Source organism: Trichosurus vulpecula, chromosome 1 (assembly GCF_011100635.1).
Source record: "Trichosurus vulpecula isolate mTriVul1 chromosome 1, mTriVul1.pri, whole genome shotgun sequence".
NCBI classification, from domain to species: Eukaryota; Metazoa; Chordata; class Mammalia; order Diprotodontia; family Phalangeridae; genus Trichosurus; species Trichosurus vulpecula.
In genome coordinates this window covers 442,578,481-442,595,286 of record NC_050573.1, presented here as the reverse complement: position 1 = coordinate 442,595,286, position 16,806 = coordinate 442,578,481, and the positions used below count along the sequence as shown (strand labels likewise).

The 16,806-nt window shown below is 41.0% G+C and overlaps 2 protein-coding genes across 2 annotated transcripts in view; one reads left to right on the top strand and one right to left on the bottom strand.

The window, feature by feature from the left end:
- HEXB (hexosaminidase subunit beta) overlaps nucleotides 1-5,982 on the top strand; it is a 28,353-nt gene extending 22,371 nt beyond the window's left edge. Inside the window, exons 10-14 of the mRNA XM_036763591.1 lie at nucleotides 654-726; nucleotides 3,188-3,362; nucleotides 4,654-4,744; nucleotides 4,956-5,060; nucleotides 5,814-5,982. Of these exons, the coding sequence (XP_036619486.1) occupies nucleotides 654-726; nucleotides 3,188-3,362; nucleotides 4,654-4,744; nucleotides 4,956-5,060; nucleotides 5,814-5,862 (493 nt within the window). The 3' untranslated portion in view covers nucleotides 5,863-5,982. The remainder of the gene's footprint in view (nucleotides 1-653; nucleotides 727-3,187; nucleotides 3,363-4,653; nucleotides 4,745-4,955; nucleotides 5,061-5,813) is intronic.
- A 302-nt stretch (nucleotides 5,983-6,284) lies between these two features.
- The window catches only part of GFM2 (GTP dependent ribosome recycling factor mitochondrial 2), a 42,185-nt gene continuing 31,663 nt past the window's right edge, over nucleotides 6,285-16,806 (bottom strand). The window contains exons 16-21 of the mRNA XM_036763581.1: nucleotides 16,354-16,430; nucleotides 14,227-14,365; nucleotides 13,593-13,778; nucleotides 13,263-13,378; nucleotides 9,851-10,033; nucleotides 6,285-8,173 (exon numbers count right to left, since the gene is read on the bottom strand). Coding sequence (XP_036619476.1) covers nucleotides 8,048-8,173; nucleotides 9,851-10,033; nucleotides 13,263-13,378; nucleotides 13,593-13,778; nucleotides 14,227-14,365; nucleotides 16,354-16,430 — 827 coding nt within the window. The 3' untranslated portion in view covers nucleotides 6,285-8,047. The remainder of the gene's footprint in view (nucleotides 8,174-9,850; nucleotides 10,034-13,262; nucleotides 13,379-13,592; nucleotides 13,779-14,226; nucleotides 14,366-16,353; nucleotides 16,431-16,806) is intronic.

Sequence of the window (16,806 nt, the reverse complement as noted above, 5' to 3'; positions counted from 1 at the left end):
CACAGAAGAGAAAAGAAGCAGTTGAGGGAAATGGGCTTGAAGGAAGTTTGATGTGAGAACTGGCCGAGCCAGATCATCCTGAAGCTGAAAGGAAGACACATCTCTCGGCATTTCTCTCGTGACCTATCGTCATTGGCTACAGTAGTGGAACTGTCACATCTAAACTAGACCATCCAGTTGGAGAGATATTGCAGAGATAGAATCAATAAGGTTTGACAACTGATTCAGGGGTGGAGAACCTGTGGCCTCGAGGCCACATATGGCCCTCTAGGTCTTCAAGGGCCTGGAGGGCCATATGTGGCCTCGAGGCCGCAGGTTCCCCACCATGGTTGGATGTATGAAATAAAAGATAAGAGATAGAGAAGCTGGGGGCCCCCTTGTCATGAGGGGCATGGTGGTGGAGGTGGTGATGAGTTCAAGTGTAGACACTTTGAATTTGAGACTCCAGTGGCCTATTACGGTGGGACTCTCCACCGGGAAATTGGAAATAGGATCCCAGGGTAAAGACAGAGACTTGAAAATCCTATGAATATTTCATCAGTAGATCCTTATGTCTAAGGTTAATCTGCAATAGAAAAGGGATGGGTTTCTAGTGTTATCAAACTTAATCAGCATAACCTAAAGTGACTCTTCTAACCATTTTTTTATGTTAGGCTCATAGATATTGTTTCATCTACAAACAAAGGATACATGGTCTGGCAGGAAGTTTTTGATAATGGAGTAACGGTAAGATCCACATGTTAAAATGGGTATTGGTCTATATTACAAATCTTACTTATTGTCAGTATTTTTGCTTTTCTATTAATGATGTGTGTGTATGTATACGTGTGTGTGTACGTGCACATGTGTGCATGTATGTTTGTATGTGTATGTGCATATGCAGTTGAGAAACTGTGATAGGGAGTTGGCATCAAAACCAGGAAGGTGAGGGTTCAACTTTCACCTGTTGGTGTATCCTGGCTATGTGACCCTGGACAGTCACTTAACCTTTCATTGCCCCTAGTCAATTGTCTAAGTCACAGAGAGGGTGCCAGCCTGCATTGGGAGGGTTAGTCTCTCAAAGGGAGCTCCTTACACCAAAGAAATAACAATCCCCATCCCTATCCCAAATCAGTGCAATAATTGGAATGGATTGAAAGAAGTCATGATAAGTATTAACATAAGCAGAGAGGCAGAATGGCCCAGTGGATAGAAAGCCATCCTCAAAAGCCAAGAAGATCCAGGTTCAAATCCTGGCTCTGTGGCCCTGGAAAATTCATTTAATCTCTTAGAGTTCTAGGCAAATCTCTAAGATTATGAGTTGCAAAGAAAGGGCCAGTCTGCATTGGGAGAGGGAGTTTCCTCACCTGGAAGGTATACCAGGAGTTCTCCATACCAGTGAAATGAAAAAGATAGAATCCCTGTCTGTATCGCTAACTATAAACAAGGCTCTGGGAATACAAAGATGAAGAGCATAGGTTCTTACAATCCTACCACAGGGACAAGACCTGTACACATATAAATATGATTTAGGCAGCAAGTGATAAGGGCAAGGGAGAAGGGGCTAGACAAAGTACAGTATGAGAAAGGAGAGATTACTTTTAATTGAAAGTTGATTAGAGGAGGTTTCCTGAAGGATGTGGCTCCTAAGCTGGACCTTAAAGGAAAGGGTAAAGAAGAAGAGGGGTGTGCCAGGGGAGGGGGACAGCCTGAGCAAATGCACAGAGCAGGGAAAGGACAGGAGGACTTCAGGGAACCTTTAGTGATCCACTTTGGCTAGATCACAGAATATATGCATGGGAGGAGAGTGGAATCATGCAGAATGTAGAAGGCAGGTACTAGTTCGGCTTACCCTGTCTCCTTGGTGCCTAGCACAGTGTCTACACGGTAGACACTTAGTAATTGCTTATTGCTTGACTAAAAGAAGGCTTTAAATGCAAGAGCCCAATTGCGAAGGATCTTAAAATACAAGGATAAGGAATCTGTATTCTATCTGTGGGTCATCACCAAGTTGACGTAGGGTGATGACCATTTTGCCTGCAGCAACTGTACTAAGGTGTAGAGGGGGTGTGATCTGCATTAGCAAAGGGAGTATCCACAGTGGCAGAATCATGTGTCCCTAGGGAGTCACTGAACAGTCCATTTCCTGTCCTTCTCCCTCCATTATAAAGCCTTTGGTGCGTTGTTGGTTGACTTTTAAGCTGAAGTAGGCAGTATCTACCTTTTTTTTCCTGGTGGGAAACTCGGGAGGAAGGAGACACAGCAAAAGGGAAAATGCTTAATTTTGTCATTGTGGGGAAGATTCAGAGCATTTTTGCTTGTGATTTATAGAGCCTAACAAGGAAATTTGTTTCTTTCAAAGTTGCTTAAGTTTGTGCCTCTTTTCTTTAAATCTGTGCCTTTCGGTAGGGACAAAAGACAGAAATTTAATGTCATCGGTATTCTTTATTGCTCTCCTAGGGCCATTGGCTTTTATGCAAATCTACCTTTTATCACAGCGATGACACCTTCAGTCCCCACTGGAAGATAGGTGGTAGAGGTGGGAACAGAACTGAGCCATGAAGACTTGATGCCCATGTTGTCCAGCACAGGTGTCAGTCTTTATGCTGAGTTCTTAGTGTTAAAGGCCGAGAACTAGGAAAGTAGGCAGTAACTTTGGGGATGACAGCAAGAACTGGCTTTTTTGTCTTTGTATCTTCAGAGCCGAATACAGTGCAGTGCATGCAGTAGGTGCTTAAGAAATGCTTGTCGATTAGTTAATAAGGGTAGGTGTATGTAAGGGTATCTACACACACACACACACACACACACACACACACACACACACACACACACGCAGAGTGTCCCAAAAGTCTTAGTGCAGTTTGAAGCTTGTAAAGCTTCCTGTAAGCTTAACTGAATACTGAAACATATTTTGAATGATTGCACAGGTATAACCTATGTCAATTTGCTTATTTCAGGGAGGGGAGGGAGGGAAAGAGAGAATATGGAACTCAAAATATAAAAAAAATAAATGTTTGAAATAGTTTTTACATGTAATTAGGGGGAAAATATTTTTTTGAAAAGTTTAACTACACCAAGATCCTTGGAACACCCTGCATTTTAGGGAAAATTTAAGCCTATTATTTTGAATTTTTGGCTGCTGCCAGTGATTTTTCAATTCATTTGTATTTACTTATTCCATTAATGTATGCTATAATCTTTCTAGCTTAAGAAAGACACTATAATTGAAGTGTGGATACAGTCTACGTATCGTGAGGAGCTACGGAGAGTTACAGCGGCTGGGTATGCTGCAGTCCTCGCAGCCCCTTGGTACCTAGACTATATTAGTTATGGACAAGATTGGAAGAAATACTATTCTGTGGAACCCCTTAATTTTGTTGGTAAGTCTAATATCTGTAAGGTACTTTTTTTAAATTATGAAGATTCTTTTTTTGAGGTGTTTTCTTTAAGACACAAGAAGAAAATAGTTTAGCAGTCCTGAGTTACATCTCTACATCTCTCACGTCCTTCCCCCTCCTCTCTTCTCTCCTCCCATAGCCACACACCAAGTTGTGAAAGCTACATTTCTAAAATGTGGATCAGATCATGCCACTCCCCTACCAAAACATCTTCAGTGGCTCCCTATGCCTTAGCCTTGTATTTTTAAAGCCCTCCACAATCTGGCTCCCATCTGCCTTTCCAGTCTTATTTTAGATTATTGCCCTGATGTTCTATGTTCCAAACTGGTCTTCTCACTGTTCCCTCTCTAAGACATGCTATCTCTCATCACTAATTTTTTTTTTTGGAGGGGGGGAAGGCAGGGCAATTGGGGTTAAGTGACTTGCCCAAGGTCACATGAGTGTGTCAAGTGTCTGAGGCCGGATTTGAATTCAGGTCCTCCTGACTCCAGGGCCAGTGCTCTACTCACTGGGCCACCTAGCTGCCCTTGCCATCACTGCTTTTGCCACTCCCATCATAAGCTTTGTGGGATGCCCTCCCAAACAGTTCGGGTCCCACCTCCTAAATAAAGCTGGAACTGATACTCCTAGTTGTGAATGCCCTCTCTTTCCAGAAATTATTGTGAGATACGAAAACCAAAAATAACTCACTCAACCCACTACTGCCACAGCCTCCTTAGAGGAGGTAGTGTGGTATCATGGATAGGGAGTTAGGAAGATCTGGATTTGAGTCCTTTCTGAGATGCTGACTGGCTCCAGGCAAGTCACCTCACCTGAGACTCAGTTTCCTCAACTGTAAAATGGGTTAAGATGAGCACATATCTCCCAAGAGTCGCTAGGAACAAATGAAACAATTTATAAAAGTGCTTTGCAAACGTTAAAGCACCATGGTCAGGTATTGTTACTAGTTTGTAATTGTTTGCTACCTCACGTCATAGATGTGACCCCTCCTCCAAAATTCTCAAATGCTTTGCAAACAAGTTATGCCATGTTCTGCACCACCCCAGAAATTAATATGGTTCTATTGGATTCCAAGGAATTTGTGCTCTCTCCTCCCCTTTCAAGCAGACAAGACAAAACTATGTTTTTTCTATTTTTATTGGACAATGAAAGCAGAGCAGACCAAATATTGACCATGGTCAGTGATGCATTAAGTAGTAAGGCAGGCATTCTGTACCCTCATGTACCTTAGGCAGCAGATATCTTACTTGCAACTCATGTCTTACCATTTCAGGGACTACAAAACAGAAAGACCTTGTAATCGGTGGAACAGCTGCCTTGTGGGGAGAATACGTGGATGCTACTAATCTTTCTCCCAGATTATGGTACGGGATAACTTCAGTGCCATTTGGTTTAAGTAGTTAAATCTAAATGTGGTCAAATGCAAGTTTAGAAATAAAGATTAGACAATTACCTGAGATAATAGAGGTGTTCATTTATCCCTACATTGATGCAGGAAGGTATGGATCATTTGACTTAGACCTTCCTTATCTAGAGGCATTAAGTGGCTCACTTGCTTGAGGATGTATATTGTAGGCCTCGAGCGAGTGCGGTAGCGGAGCGTCTTTGGAGCCCCCAAAAAGTCCGAAACTTGGATGATGCTTACGACAGACTAACAGAACATCGCTGCCGCATGCTCAGGTAAGCCTTCTGGGATTACCAGACTGGGACAGTGAAGTTGGGGGTGAGAGATGAAATAGAAATGAAGGACACTTCGCAGATACGGACTTTAGAGATAGGAGCTTTTGTTTATTATTAAAAAGAGTCTGGGACATTGAAGTACAAATAGCCCTTTTTGCTTTTAAGATCATTTATTAAATGCCTAAAACACTTAGTACTTTATTCCATCATTTGGGGGAGGTGGGGAGAATCCCTCTACTTTTTAAGAGGTTATTTTGAGGCTGTTAATGAAAAAAAAATACAATCCAGAGCACTGGCTCTTGAGCTAGTAGACCTGTGTTCAAATTCCTCCTCTAATGCTTAACTCTTTGTGTGACTCTGGTCAAGTCACTTAATTTTCTGCACCTCAGTTTCAACTGTAAAATTAGGGATCCTAGACTAAATGACCTCTGACCCCCTCCATCTCTGCCTCTGTGAGGGCTTCACTTCCCTTATCTGTAAAGTGAGGGAATGGTACGAGATGGCCTGAGGTCACTTTCCGATTGAATGATCCCATGACTAGTTCTTCAGGAATTGAAAGGTTAACACTAAAATATTTGTACTAACCCTTTTTTTCTAGTGCCTTTTATGCAGTAGCATGAAACTTCTCAAAAACTGAAACCCAGGGCGTAAGCCTTTCTCTAGGGACAACCTCAATTGGCAGATTATTTTTTATTTCTAAAAATTGTCTTTAAGTTATTTCCTTCATTTCTGCTTTTCTTTCTTTTTTTTAAGACGTGGAATTGCAGCTCAACCTCTTTTTGTTGGATATTGTGAAATGTGAAGTGCCCAAATGAAGCAGAATGGGGAAGAAACCATTCTAGCCCATGTCTGTGATCAACTTAATTTTGAAATTATGTGAAGTACGAATTTTTACGAATAAAATATATCTTTGTAAAAATAATAAAGTCTTCATCTTTTAGTGGTGAGGAGAGCTTATCGCCTGATGGTTATGGGTGGCATTTCACGACTCACAGAGGAAAGTTTAGATAAGATACACATTCAGACCAGGAAGAAGGAGAAACATGGGAAAAGTAGGAATAGCTGGTGTGCCTACAGAGTGGCCTTCCTCAGTCAAGCATTCTCACTCAAAAATACAAGTGTCTCAGAGAAATTCAGGAGGCTATCCATTATTCAAATGTCAGTCTGAATTGCCCAGCCCACTTTAACAGACACCTGAGAATCATTTCTCTTAGACAATGGAAGTTTGGATGGAATGTAGATAATTTTGGAGCATAAAGCACTTTGACGGGCAAGGGAATTTGGAGAATGATGTCAAGACAAACCAAAATTTTGCCTGGTTACCCTGAGCCCAGTACAGGATGGAGAAACAAGAATTTGCCAAAACTCAGGCTTCTACTATCCATGAGCTGTATGAAGCGCTTAAATATAGGTGTATTTTTTTTCAGGGTTAGGAGGACTTTACTGAATGTTTCAGTCTTAGTCTTTGCTGTGAGGTGAGAGAACACCCTACTGCCACCCCCATTCACACAGATTTGGCTTCTCAGAGGTGCTGGGCAGGGGCGGGCCTCTCCTCTGGGAACCTTGTCAAGGAAGTTGGTATTGGGATCTTTTGGGGGCAGGAGAGGCAGTGAACCCTTCTTCTCCATTCAGTCATCCAACTTGACTTTTCTTTCTGCTTTTAGTTCCTCTTACTCTGGGTGCCCACCTGACCTTCCCCAGGCCTCCAAGAAGACTGGCTTGGGGGAGGGGGAGTGATAAGGAAAGCGTACTGCCATGTGCCAAAGGGGAAGTGAAGAAAATGAGAAAAGGGGGAAAGAGTATAGTATACCCAGGCAGTGTGTCCCAGTGTGTGTTTGCTGCCATGATCTCCCCTGTGCCCTGAGCACTTATCATGATCTTTGTCCCTACTACCCCAGGCTTGATCTCAACACCCCCAAAACTACCCTGCTGGGAGATGAGTCACTCGTGCTCACTCAAGAAACCAGAGAAGCTGAATTCCTTCCCCTGCAACTCCCATGTTGTTCAGGGCCTGAAGACACAATGGGGATGGGGAAGGCAGCGATAGCTGGGGAACCACTCTGGGCTTTCTTCATCCTCACACAATGCGCCTCTAGAAATGAGGATTTCTGGGTCCTTCCTTCCCCTAATTTTGTCACATATGCAGGCAACCTTCCTGGCTGTTGTCAGCCAGGGAAGATGAAGCCTGCCCCTGCCTCTGGCAGAAGCTCCCTCTTCCCACACTCTGGTGTCAGCAGAGCCACTACTCTCCCCCAAGGTCCCAGTTCTGTCACAACACAGTGACCAGAAGGTTACAGCAAAATGGCTGAGGCTGGAACAGGAAACCCTGCTCAGGTTGAGGATCAGAAACAGTAGCCCACGGCTCCTGGAGATGCTTCCGGTTTCCTGCACCAGCAGTTATGGGGAAAACCAAAAAGCAGAAGTGGAGTTAAGGTGGCAATACTGGAATGGAGGCTGAAGTCCTGCTTATCCTGCCTGAAGGAGCAGGGCTCTGTTTCTGCCTTCTCTGTAGGCCTCTTTTTTGCTCCTGAGCTGTTCTGCTCCCTCACCCCAACACAGGGTAATGGAGGGAAATGGAACAGAAGGGGGATCACCTCAAAACAACTCACCACCTCTGGGGTGGGGGGGCTGAGTCATCCTCTCCTCCCGCCACTGCCCTGGACCTTGGGTAAGGAACTTGTTTTATAGTCATTAATAGCTGGTAATTCTTCCTCTGAAAACTGTTCATAGCCTTTGACCACTTACCTTCTGAGGAACAGTTCTCTTAGCTCTGGTACTTAAAACAATTATAAAGATTATCAGTAACTAGCAAGGCCTCCATAGCCAACAAGTACATCCAACAGAGTTAATGCACAAAATATAACATGACAGCTCACATTTCATGTCCCAAATGAAGATTAGTAACTTTCTCCTCAGGAAAAGTCATTAACGTAGATCTTCATATGATGAAGAGACGTAGCTGAGAAAATGTAACTCTCAGTCAGTGATCAGGCCAGTCCACTCCTCTTAAGCAAGGCATTTTGGTCCTGAAGGTTCATAGCTTGATAATTAGACAGCTCTAGAGCAAAAGTCGCCGTGCCAGATGATAAAGTTCGGAGCACAGTTGAATAACCCTAAAAAGAGTGATTTCACAGAAAATGACGATTAGTTATTCAGGATCACAACAGCTATGCCCCCAATTTCTTTGCCCCACTCTTTCTGACCATTTCACTGATAATAAGCAAAGAAAAATAATCAAGTTAAGACTCAAACTGGTTAGCTTATTTTAAGTTTGAATGAAACCATGGGTTATTCTTAAAAAATCTGTGGATTTTAATTAACTATGGTTTCCCCACGAGGACTGCCTTTTTTAGAAGTGTGTTTGTCAAAACTGTAGGATGTTACATAGCTGGTAAAGGACTAAAGAGATAATTTAGTAGTCTAATCCCTTCATTTTTCAGATGAGAAAACCAAGTAATAAGAGAAGTTAATGACAAGAGTTGGACCTAAAACTCAAGCCCATTTCTGTACCCCAGAGGAGTCAAACTTGCCTAGTGCAGCTTAAACTAGATTAAAATGTATTTGGGAAATTGTTTAACAAAATAAGTAAAATCACAATGCAACACAGGTAATGTTAGCTTGTGGTTTTCTTAGTCAATCAATATGTCACAGCTGAGATATGTTTCTCTTTGAGTTTGTCACTACTGGTCTAGACCATGCTATCTTTCAATATAAAGTACATACTAATTTTAGGCAATCAGTCCAAGTTTCCCCACTCTCCTGATGATTAATCTGCTTTCTGCCTGCCCAGGGCCTCTGACTGGCCCTGCCAGGTTAATTTTCTTTTTTTATAGTATTTGCCAAATGTTGACTTTTTTTTTTAAATCCTGAAAGCTGGATCCTAATAAACTCACTCAGCTGTAGAGAAGAGTATAGAACAGAGTACATAAAACAGTTCAGTTAACACTTTGCTTCCAACAGAACAAGAGTCATTTAGAGCTCTTCCCAGCCTGACCCCCAATCTACCTCTCCAGCCATTTTATTTATCACTCACCTCTGTTCACATTGCAGTCAAGTCAAGCTGCCTTTCTTGTTGCTCCCAAGAGGCAGCACTCCATCTCTTATCTCTATACTGGCTGTCCCCTGGCCTGAACATATTCCTTCCTTCCCTTCATCTCTCAGAATCCCTATTTTCCTGCCAGGGTCAATTTAAGAACCACCTTCCAGAGGAGGTCTTTGCTGATCTCCATCCCCTCCCAACTGCTAGAGTTTTCCCCCCAGGTCACTTTATAGCTATCTTGTATATACTCATACATGTATCTGTTGTCCCTCCTGTAAGCTAGACCGTTGTGAGCTCCTTGAGGCAGAAACCGTTTTCACTTTTGTCTCTGTCCCCACTGCCTGGGGCACTATGCCTGCCACTTGGTGTACACTAAAAATTGTTTGTTGTTGACCTCAAAGGTTATTTCTTGATTTAAATCTGTGATCCTATAAACAGTCTGGAGTTCACTGAACTCGCATCTTTTACTTTTGAGATATTTTTATGGCAAAGAAGAGATTAGTATTTTGCCTTTCCAATATTCAGACAGGGACTGACAGTGGCTTCCCAGTTGTCAAATCTATGAATTTCTCCATCATGGAAAACCAAATTAACTACTTCCTGGTTGCTGAAACTCATATAATTTCTCTTAATAAAGATCCTGACCTTTCCTCTGAGTACAGTTTTTCTGGTTCTGTTCATACACCTTTCCATCCCTCGGGCAAATGATACCCAAAGTACATGAAATTTCCAATAACAAAATAGCTCATACCATCATTTCAGCTAAGGGAACTGATCCAACAACAACTTTGTTATCCTGACGACTCTGTATTTCCTGAATGCTACCTCTTCTCTGTGCAAGATCAGCTAGGACAGAACTGAGATAGTCTCCAGTCACCGTAACTTCCAGGTTCATTAGGGGTTCCAGAACTTGCTTGTCAGCTTTCTTTAGAGCCTAAGAATAAAGACATTAAAGCCTTCCAATGAAATAAAATTCCTTAAAGCATAAAATTTATACAAAACTAAATAGTGATTCCTCACTAATGTATCCAAATGATAACAAAAAAAATCTGTACACAAACATGAACATCTTAAACATGAACATCTTAACAGGCCATACAGCCCATGACCCTTGCACAAAATTCCCTTGCCCATGAATAATAAGAAATACTTCCCTTACCATGCTCAATAAAAGTTGGTTGATACCTTTCTTCCAAAATAAAATGTATTTTCATACATTATTGTGTTTCACCCCCGCAACATTATAATAAAAAAGGACATAGTATTCCTACTTTACAAATGGTAAAACTAAGGCATAGAGAAATCAGAAATGTTCTACCTTTATCTTTACCTTGTAACAGGGTCAATTTAAGACCTTGCATTGCTAGGAAGACTCTCATAACTGGGTCTATTATATCTGTATACATAACCAGAGGCCTGGCACCAGCTTTTAGGCATGGAAGAAAACAAAGAGCTAAGACAGAATAAAGGCTCAAGGTAGTGAAAAATCATTCTTATTTGCAAATAAACCATACCACGGTTACCAAGCTATAGCACTTCCTGAAGCAATGCCAGTGCTCTGAGGAGGCTAAGAGAAATGAAGTATGGAAGGTGGCAGAAGATCCTGGATCATCTGAAGAGACACAGCAGGACAAGCAAGAAGTCAAAGGTAACTGGGTAAAGTTCACTGGCAAGAATTCAATTTTCCTTTGGGTCCCAAACAAGCACTTTATCTTCAAATAAAATGAGCTGGTGAGTTAACTGCAGAGGGAACCTACTGGCAGAACATATTCAGAGATTTACAGTCAGAGCTAGCACACCAGGCTTCAGCACAGGTTTGGTTTGCAAATAGAAACCCCTTTAAAAACAGCCTTAGTATAGGTTCCTTCTCAATACCAAGTCATCTAGTTTTTGTTCTGATTAGCAAAATGGGTCCAAAAACCAAAAGAAAACAAAACGAAAGTCCCCTGGGCTGGGTGGTGCACACCTACAGTCCCTGCTGATGCTGGGGCTCAGACCAGTCTGAGGCTGAAGGATCCCATGAGTTTGGAAGATCTGAGATGCAGGAGGATGAAAGCCTATGGTATCCACAGGAATGACACCAATATGGCAGCCCTGAGGAGCAGAGGGGTGAGCCATCTCAGGTGAGAAAAACAGAGCAGGGCGAAGCCTCTATGCTAATCAGCATTGGCACTGTGACAGTGAGTGGCTGATGCACTTCCAGTCTGAGTGAGATAGGGAAACCCAATCTCAAAAAGAAAACAAAACAATACAACAACAAAACCAAATCGTTCTCTTGACATTTTAAGCCAGTGTTTATTTCTAACAGAAGGCACCTAGGGTAAGAGTGAAAAGTAAACAGAAGGGAGGTAAAAATTACTGGTAGGTGATGTTATGTGGGGAATTAGCTGATGACACATCTCTTCTGATAACACCCAACCACCCAACTGTGCTAAGTATTGAGGGCAATACAATCAAAGCTAAAACCACCACATGGATTTTAACTTACTCTGGCTTGTACACAAGGAACTAGGAAGCAGGTGGTAATTATCATTCACCTAATATGGTAGCAATGCAACATTCTCTAATGATTCTGCTGGGCTAGGCCTCCAGAGGCAGTTATCACATAGCCTAAAACAATAACCACCAGCAGTACCATCTAGTCTGTGATACCCAGGCTCGAGATCTGGCTGTACAACTATCTGTGAAAGCTTCCACAAGTTACTTCCCCTTTTTAGACCTCAAATTTCCCTTCTGTAAAATGAAGGTGTTTGACTAGATGACTCTCTAAGGATATTTCCAGCTTTAAAATTCTATGTTTCTATGCCTCTGAAGGCATACTAAATTCACTTACAGAAGAATCAGAAGCACGTTCAACTGTAGAATATAATCCTCTGACTAGAAGACTAGACCAATGTAAGTTGTTTTCTTAAATAAAAAATTTTTAAAGAACAGAAATTGAAGATACAAGTAAAAAAGTTCTCATTGTATATGCAACCTTTTAAGTGACCCTCCAATTCATTTAGTTATTAAAACAAGTCCTGCAACTTTTAACGGAAGGTCTACCTGTTTTAAAGGAAGGAACCCCTCAAAATCACCTCAAAGGGTGAATCTACCTTGAGAGTGGGACCCCAGGACAAGATAAAGAATAGCTGGAAATGACCTGATACCAATCTGACTTCTCTAAGGTCTTTCAGATTAGGTATTGCCTTAGGACATGCCGAACCCTGATCAAAGCCTTCTCAAGCCTACCAGCGTGTCCTAAATCTCTGCAAAGATGTCTAGTACCTGTGTTTGCCACGTTGAAACCTGGCTACTTGGTTATACTTGGATAAAATATCATATTGTATCTGTTTTACTGCATCCATCATGACTCTTTACATTTTAACTCTTCCTCTTCCCCTTAGTTGTACTAGGGAATCATTTAAAATAGTGAAGTACTCACCTGATTCAGAGAACCCAACAAAATCATACAAGTCAAGGGGTTCAAAACTACAGGTCCACTTCAAGAACACCCATGAAACAGCCCTATCAAGGGCAAGCACATCTGAAAAGCTATCAAGTATTTGAAAGATGTCACACTGAAGAAACATGTTCCCTTCTGTTGATAATGGTGGAGTTGGCAGGAGTGCCCAGGCTAAGCAATGAGGTTGGACACAGGGTCGTTGACCCAAAAAGAATGCTGAGTTCTTACTGCATATGCTTAAAAATGCAGACAGTAACAGGGGCCTGAAGAATTTGGATGTGGATTCTCTTGTCATTGAGCAGATCCAGGTAAACAAGGCCCCCAAAATGTGACACTGTATTTACAGAGACCAAAACAAGCCATACATGAGTTCCCTTCACAGTACTCAGATGGTACTGAAAAGGAACAAATTATTTCTAAACCAGAAGAGGAGGTTGGGTAAAAAAAAAAAAAGAAACTCCAAAAGAAACTGAAGAAACAAAAGTTTAAGGCTCTAGAGTAAATGTAACACTAGTGTGCAAATAAAAGTGAAGTGAAAAAGAAAGAAAAGTTTCAGTGAAATCCTGGGGCAGCACCAATGATGTTAAAAGTCTGAGGTGCTTCACGGGAAAAGAAAATCCTAATGACTTAGAAGAGGGATGGCCAAAGAGGCCTGGTAATGCCTGAATAATAATACTGAACAAGGCCACCTTCAAGCACCAAAGACAATATTTTTTACCTTTTGCACACAACGGGACACACAGGCAGAAACCATGGTTGTAGAGGTGCCAGGGTGAAGTGTCAACGAACACAGAGTAACTGCAACATCCTGAATTGGGAATCCAAGCAGTGGTCCTGGACGGGAGAAACAAATGCTTCAGCCCTTTAAATGGGATATTTTACATCATTGGGAAGTGAGAAGTAACCAGTTCAAAACAAAGTGTTTAGATGAATACTACAGTGGAAATTATTTCCAATGGGGGGGGGGAGGAGAAGGAGGGGGGGAAGAGAGAGAGAGAGAGATAGGAATAGTTAAGAGGGATGCTAATATCTACTCTAATTTACAGACCTTGCAGGAACGCACTATGAATTCCATTTTCAATGGCCTCCTGAAACTCTTGTAGAAGCTCCTCCCTGATACTTTCAGTATACTCAATAACAGGGCCTACTTCAGATTTTTCTCTTGCACATGGCTTCACTTCCAGTTCCACAGTCACTAAATGTCTTTTCTCTCCTAAAGTTCTATCCAACGTATCTACAACCAAACAGAGCAAATATTTACTAAACAGTGAAAAAGTATATCCTAAGGGAAGGTATCATTTTACAAAAGCAGTCATTTAATATTCCTTGAACTAGATATTGTCTTTTGTACCAAAAGATGCTGCAGCAGCATTTGTTAGGACAAAAGAATAGCACACATACCTGTGAGATGTTCCACAAGTGGAGGGCTGCACTAGGTAAGCCACCCCCAAAAAGCTGTTGCCTGCTTTCTGAAACTTGACCACCTACAAGCTTCTATCAGCTGGCTAGCTTAGGTGTGGTCTATAGCAGAGAAACAGGATTTTTTTTTTTGCCTATATAACTGCTAACATAGAGTTGAAATGTATGGTCTTGATCTCTACTTGATAAAATTGAGTTAAATGATCTGGACATCATTCCTACAAACACAAGAACCAATGGGTCATGAATTTTTTTTTTTGTACCTGTGGCACGGCCTGAGTTTAGGATGGTTTCTCTATATGCTATTTGTAGAGGACCAAGGAAGGTCTCAACTCCATATTCCCTCTTGATTCGGTCATTAATGATCTCAATGTGCAGCTCCCCCATGCCACAGAGAACAGTCTGGTGAAAAGAAGGAGGAAAAAACCCCAAATTATAAAAACAGGATAATGACTGCTGAACTATTTCTGTAATGGTTTGCTTCTTTCATTGCACTGTCCAAACTGAGGGAAATATTTGGAAAAAGCATACCAGCATAGGTATATTTACGATACTGTTCATTAGCTGCATTCACTTTTGCCAAATATGGCAGCAAAGATTTTTGAAAATAAAACAGAATTCAAAAGTACATTTCAAGGACTTGGAAAGTAACAATGAAAATAGAGTATATAAATTTTTCCAAGTAAAGTTGAAAAGGCTTTTAACAGGAATATTAGCTTAGTTTAAATTTTCTTCTTCAATAGACACCTATTAGCGATGTGATACTAGGCAAGCCACTGAAGCTGTGTGTGCCTCACGTGACTCCCTAGGACTTACTCAGGTGAGATCTTTGTTGGTGCAGCTGTGAGTTCCACAAGCTGACATAATCACAGCTTCTTATCTTACTCATATTTATATAGATCTTTATAGTTTACAAAATGTTTTCCTTACAACAACTCTGCTATGTAGGGCAGCGAGGTGGCTCAGAGCAGAACCAGGAGATCATTACACACGATTACAGACACACGGAATCTGTAAAGGCTAACTTTGATAGACTTGACTCCTCTCATCAATACAAGGTTCAAAGACAGCTCCAAAAGACTCATGATGGAAAAAGCTATGCACATCCAGAGAAAGAATTATGGAGTCTGAATGCAGATTGAGCCAAACTATTTGTTCTCTTTTTTTCCGTTTTTTTTTTTTTTTGGTTTCATTTCTTCTTGCTCATGATTCATTCCATTGGTTACAATTCTTCTTTACAACCAGACTATTATGTAAATAAGTTCATTGTGAAGATATATGTAGAACCTACATTGGGTTACACGCCATGAGGGGGTGAGGGTGAGGAGGGAGGAGAGGGAGGGAGAGAAAATTTGGAAGCCAAAAACTTGTGGAACTGAGTGTTGTAAACTAAAAATAAAAAATAAAATTGTAATAATAATAAAAAAAGAAATGAGCACCATTTACTCATTAGAAACAATTTCCCTGGTACCACCCTCCCACATCCATTTGGGAGTGTTCTGATTAGAATATTAACTGAAGTTCACTCCTTTCAAGTGCCAACATATTAACTATTCTTGAAAAAATTCTTCCTAAAATACATTATAGATGTCATTGCTTTCTTAAAATAGAAGACACCAGATAAAATTTAACCTTTTCTAGGTTGTTGAATCAGGTTATCATGTAAGTAAATTTATATATCATAGTTCTGGGTTGGCTTTTGAGTTTTATTGGCCACTTCTCTCATTGTCAGGCTGATGACTTCCCTTCTCACTGATATAACTGTGCTTATTTCTAACAGATTTGTGCCCCATTTCTAGTTTTCTGGTTCTGATCTTGTGAGCACGTAAACCAGAGAATGAAACTTGAGAGTCTCGTGATGTGAGAACAGATAACTGAGAGGTCTTTTTAAAAACTACTTCCAGTTGGTTAACATGACAGAAAGGGAAATGATAAATGTTGGAGAGATTGTGGAAAAACTGGCACACTAATGTACTGTTGGTGGAGTTGTGAACTGGCCCAGTCATTCTGGATATTGTCTTTTGTACAGAAAGATCCTGCACCAACATTTGTTAGGACAAAAGAATAGCATACATGCCTCTGAATTGTCCCACAAATGGAGGGATGCACTAGGCAAGCCACTCCTGGATAAGTTTATTTTAAAAAAAAAAACTACTTCTGGGTATAACACTGTATTCTAGGCGCTAAGGCTGCTGGATGTTGACCCTCCAATACTAACCAAGAAAACATATCGAGCAGAAATTTACAACATAAAAAGCAAAGGAAAAAAAACTCCTTCTACCTTACAATGTGGCAGAGCCATACATATGTTTTACATACCTTTTTTTCATAACAAACATTACTGTAAATTATCATTTGCATGAGATTTTAAAAGGTAGAAATATGCTTACTTGTCCAGAGTCAGGATCTAAGCGCACTTTTAAACTGGGATCTTCACGCTGAAGGCAGTTCAATGCTCGGTCCAGTTCTATGTACAGATAGATAAATGTCAACATTTTGTGAGATACTTACAAAAGTAACTAACTCAAGGCAGAGAGACATGCAAAAAAATATAAAAGATGAATCAAATAAAGTTCCAATGAAAGAAAGTAAAAGAGAACAAAGCTAAATCAGAGATGGTAGTCGTAGGTGTACTAAATATGCCTACAACAACGAAGTGATGCTATATTTCAAAGGGATCAAAAAGAAACACCCTCCACTTTAAAAAGAAAATGTCTTGTGTCCTTTGTCATACAATGTGGTTCAAGTACAAAGATGCAGAACTGATTAACAATAAGCTAATGTAACCTCGCTGTTCCTCCGTGATGTAAAAATGAAAGGCTTCTATGTATCTTCCTTAAAAA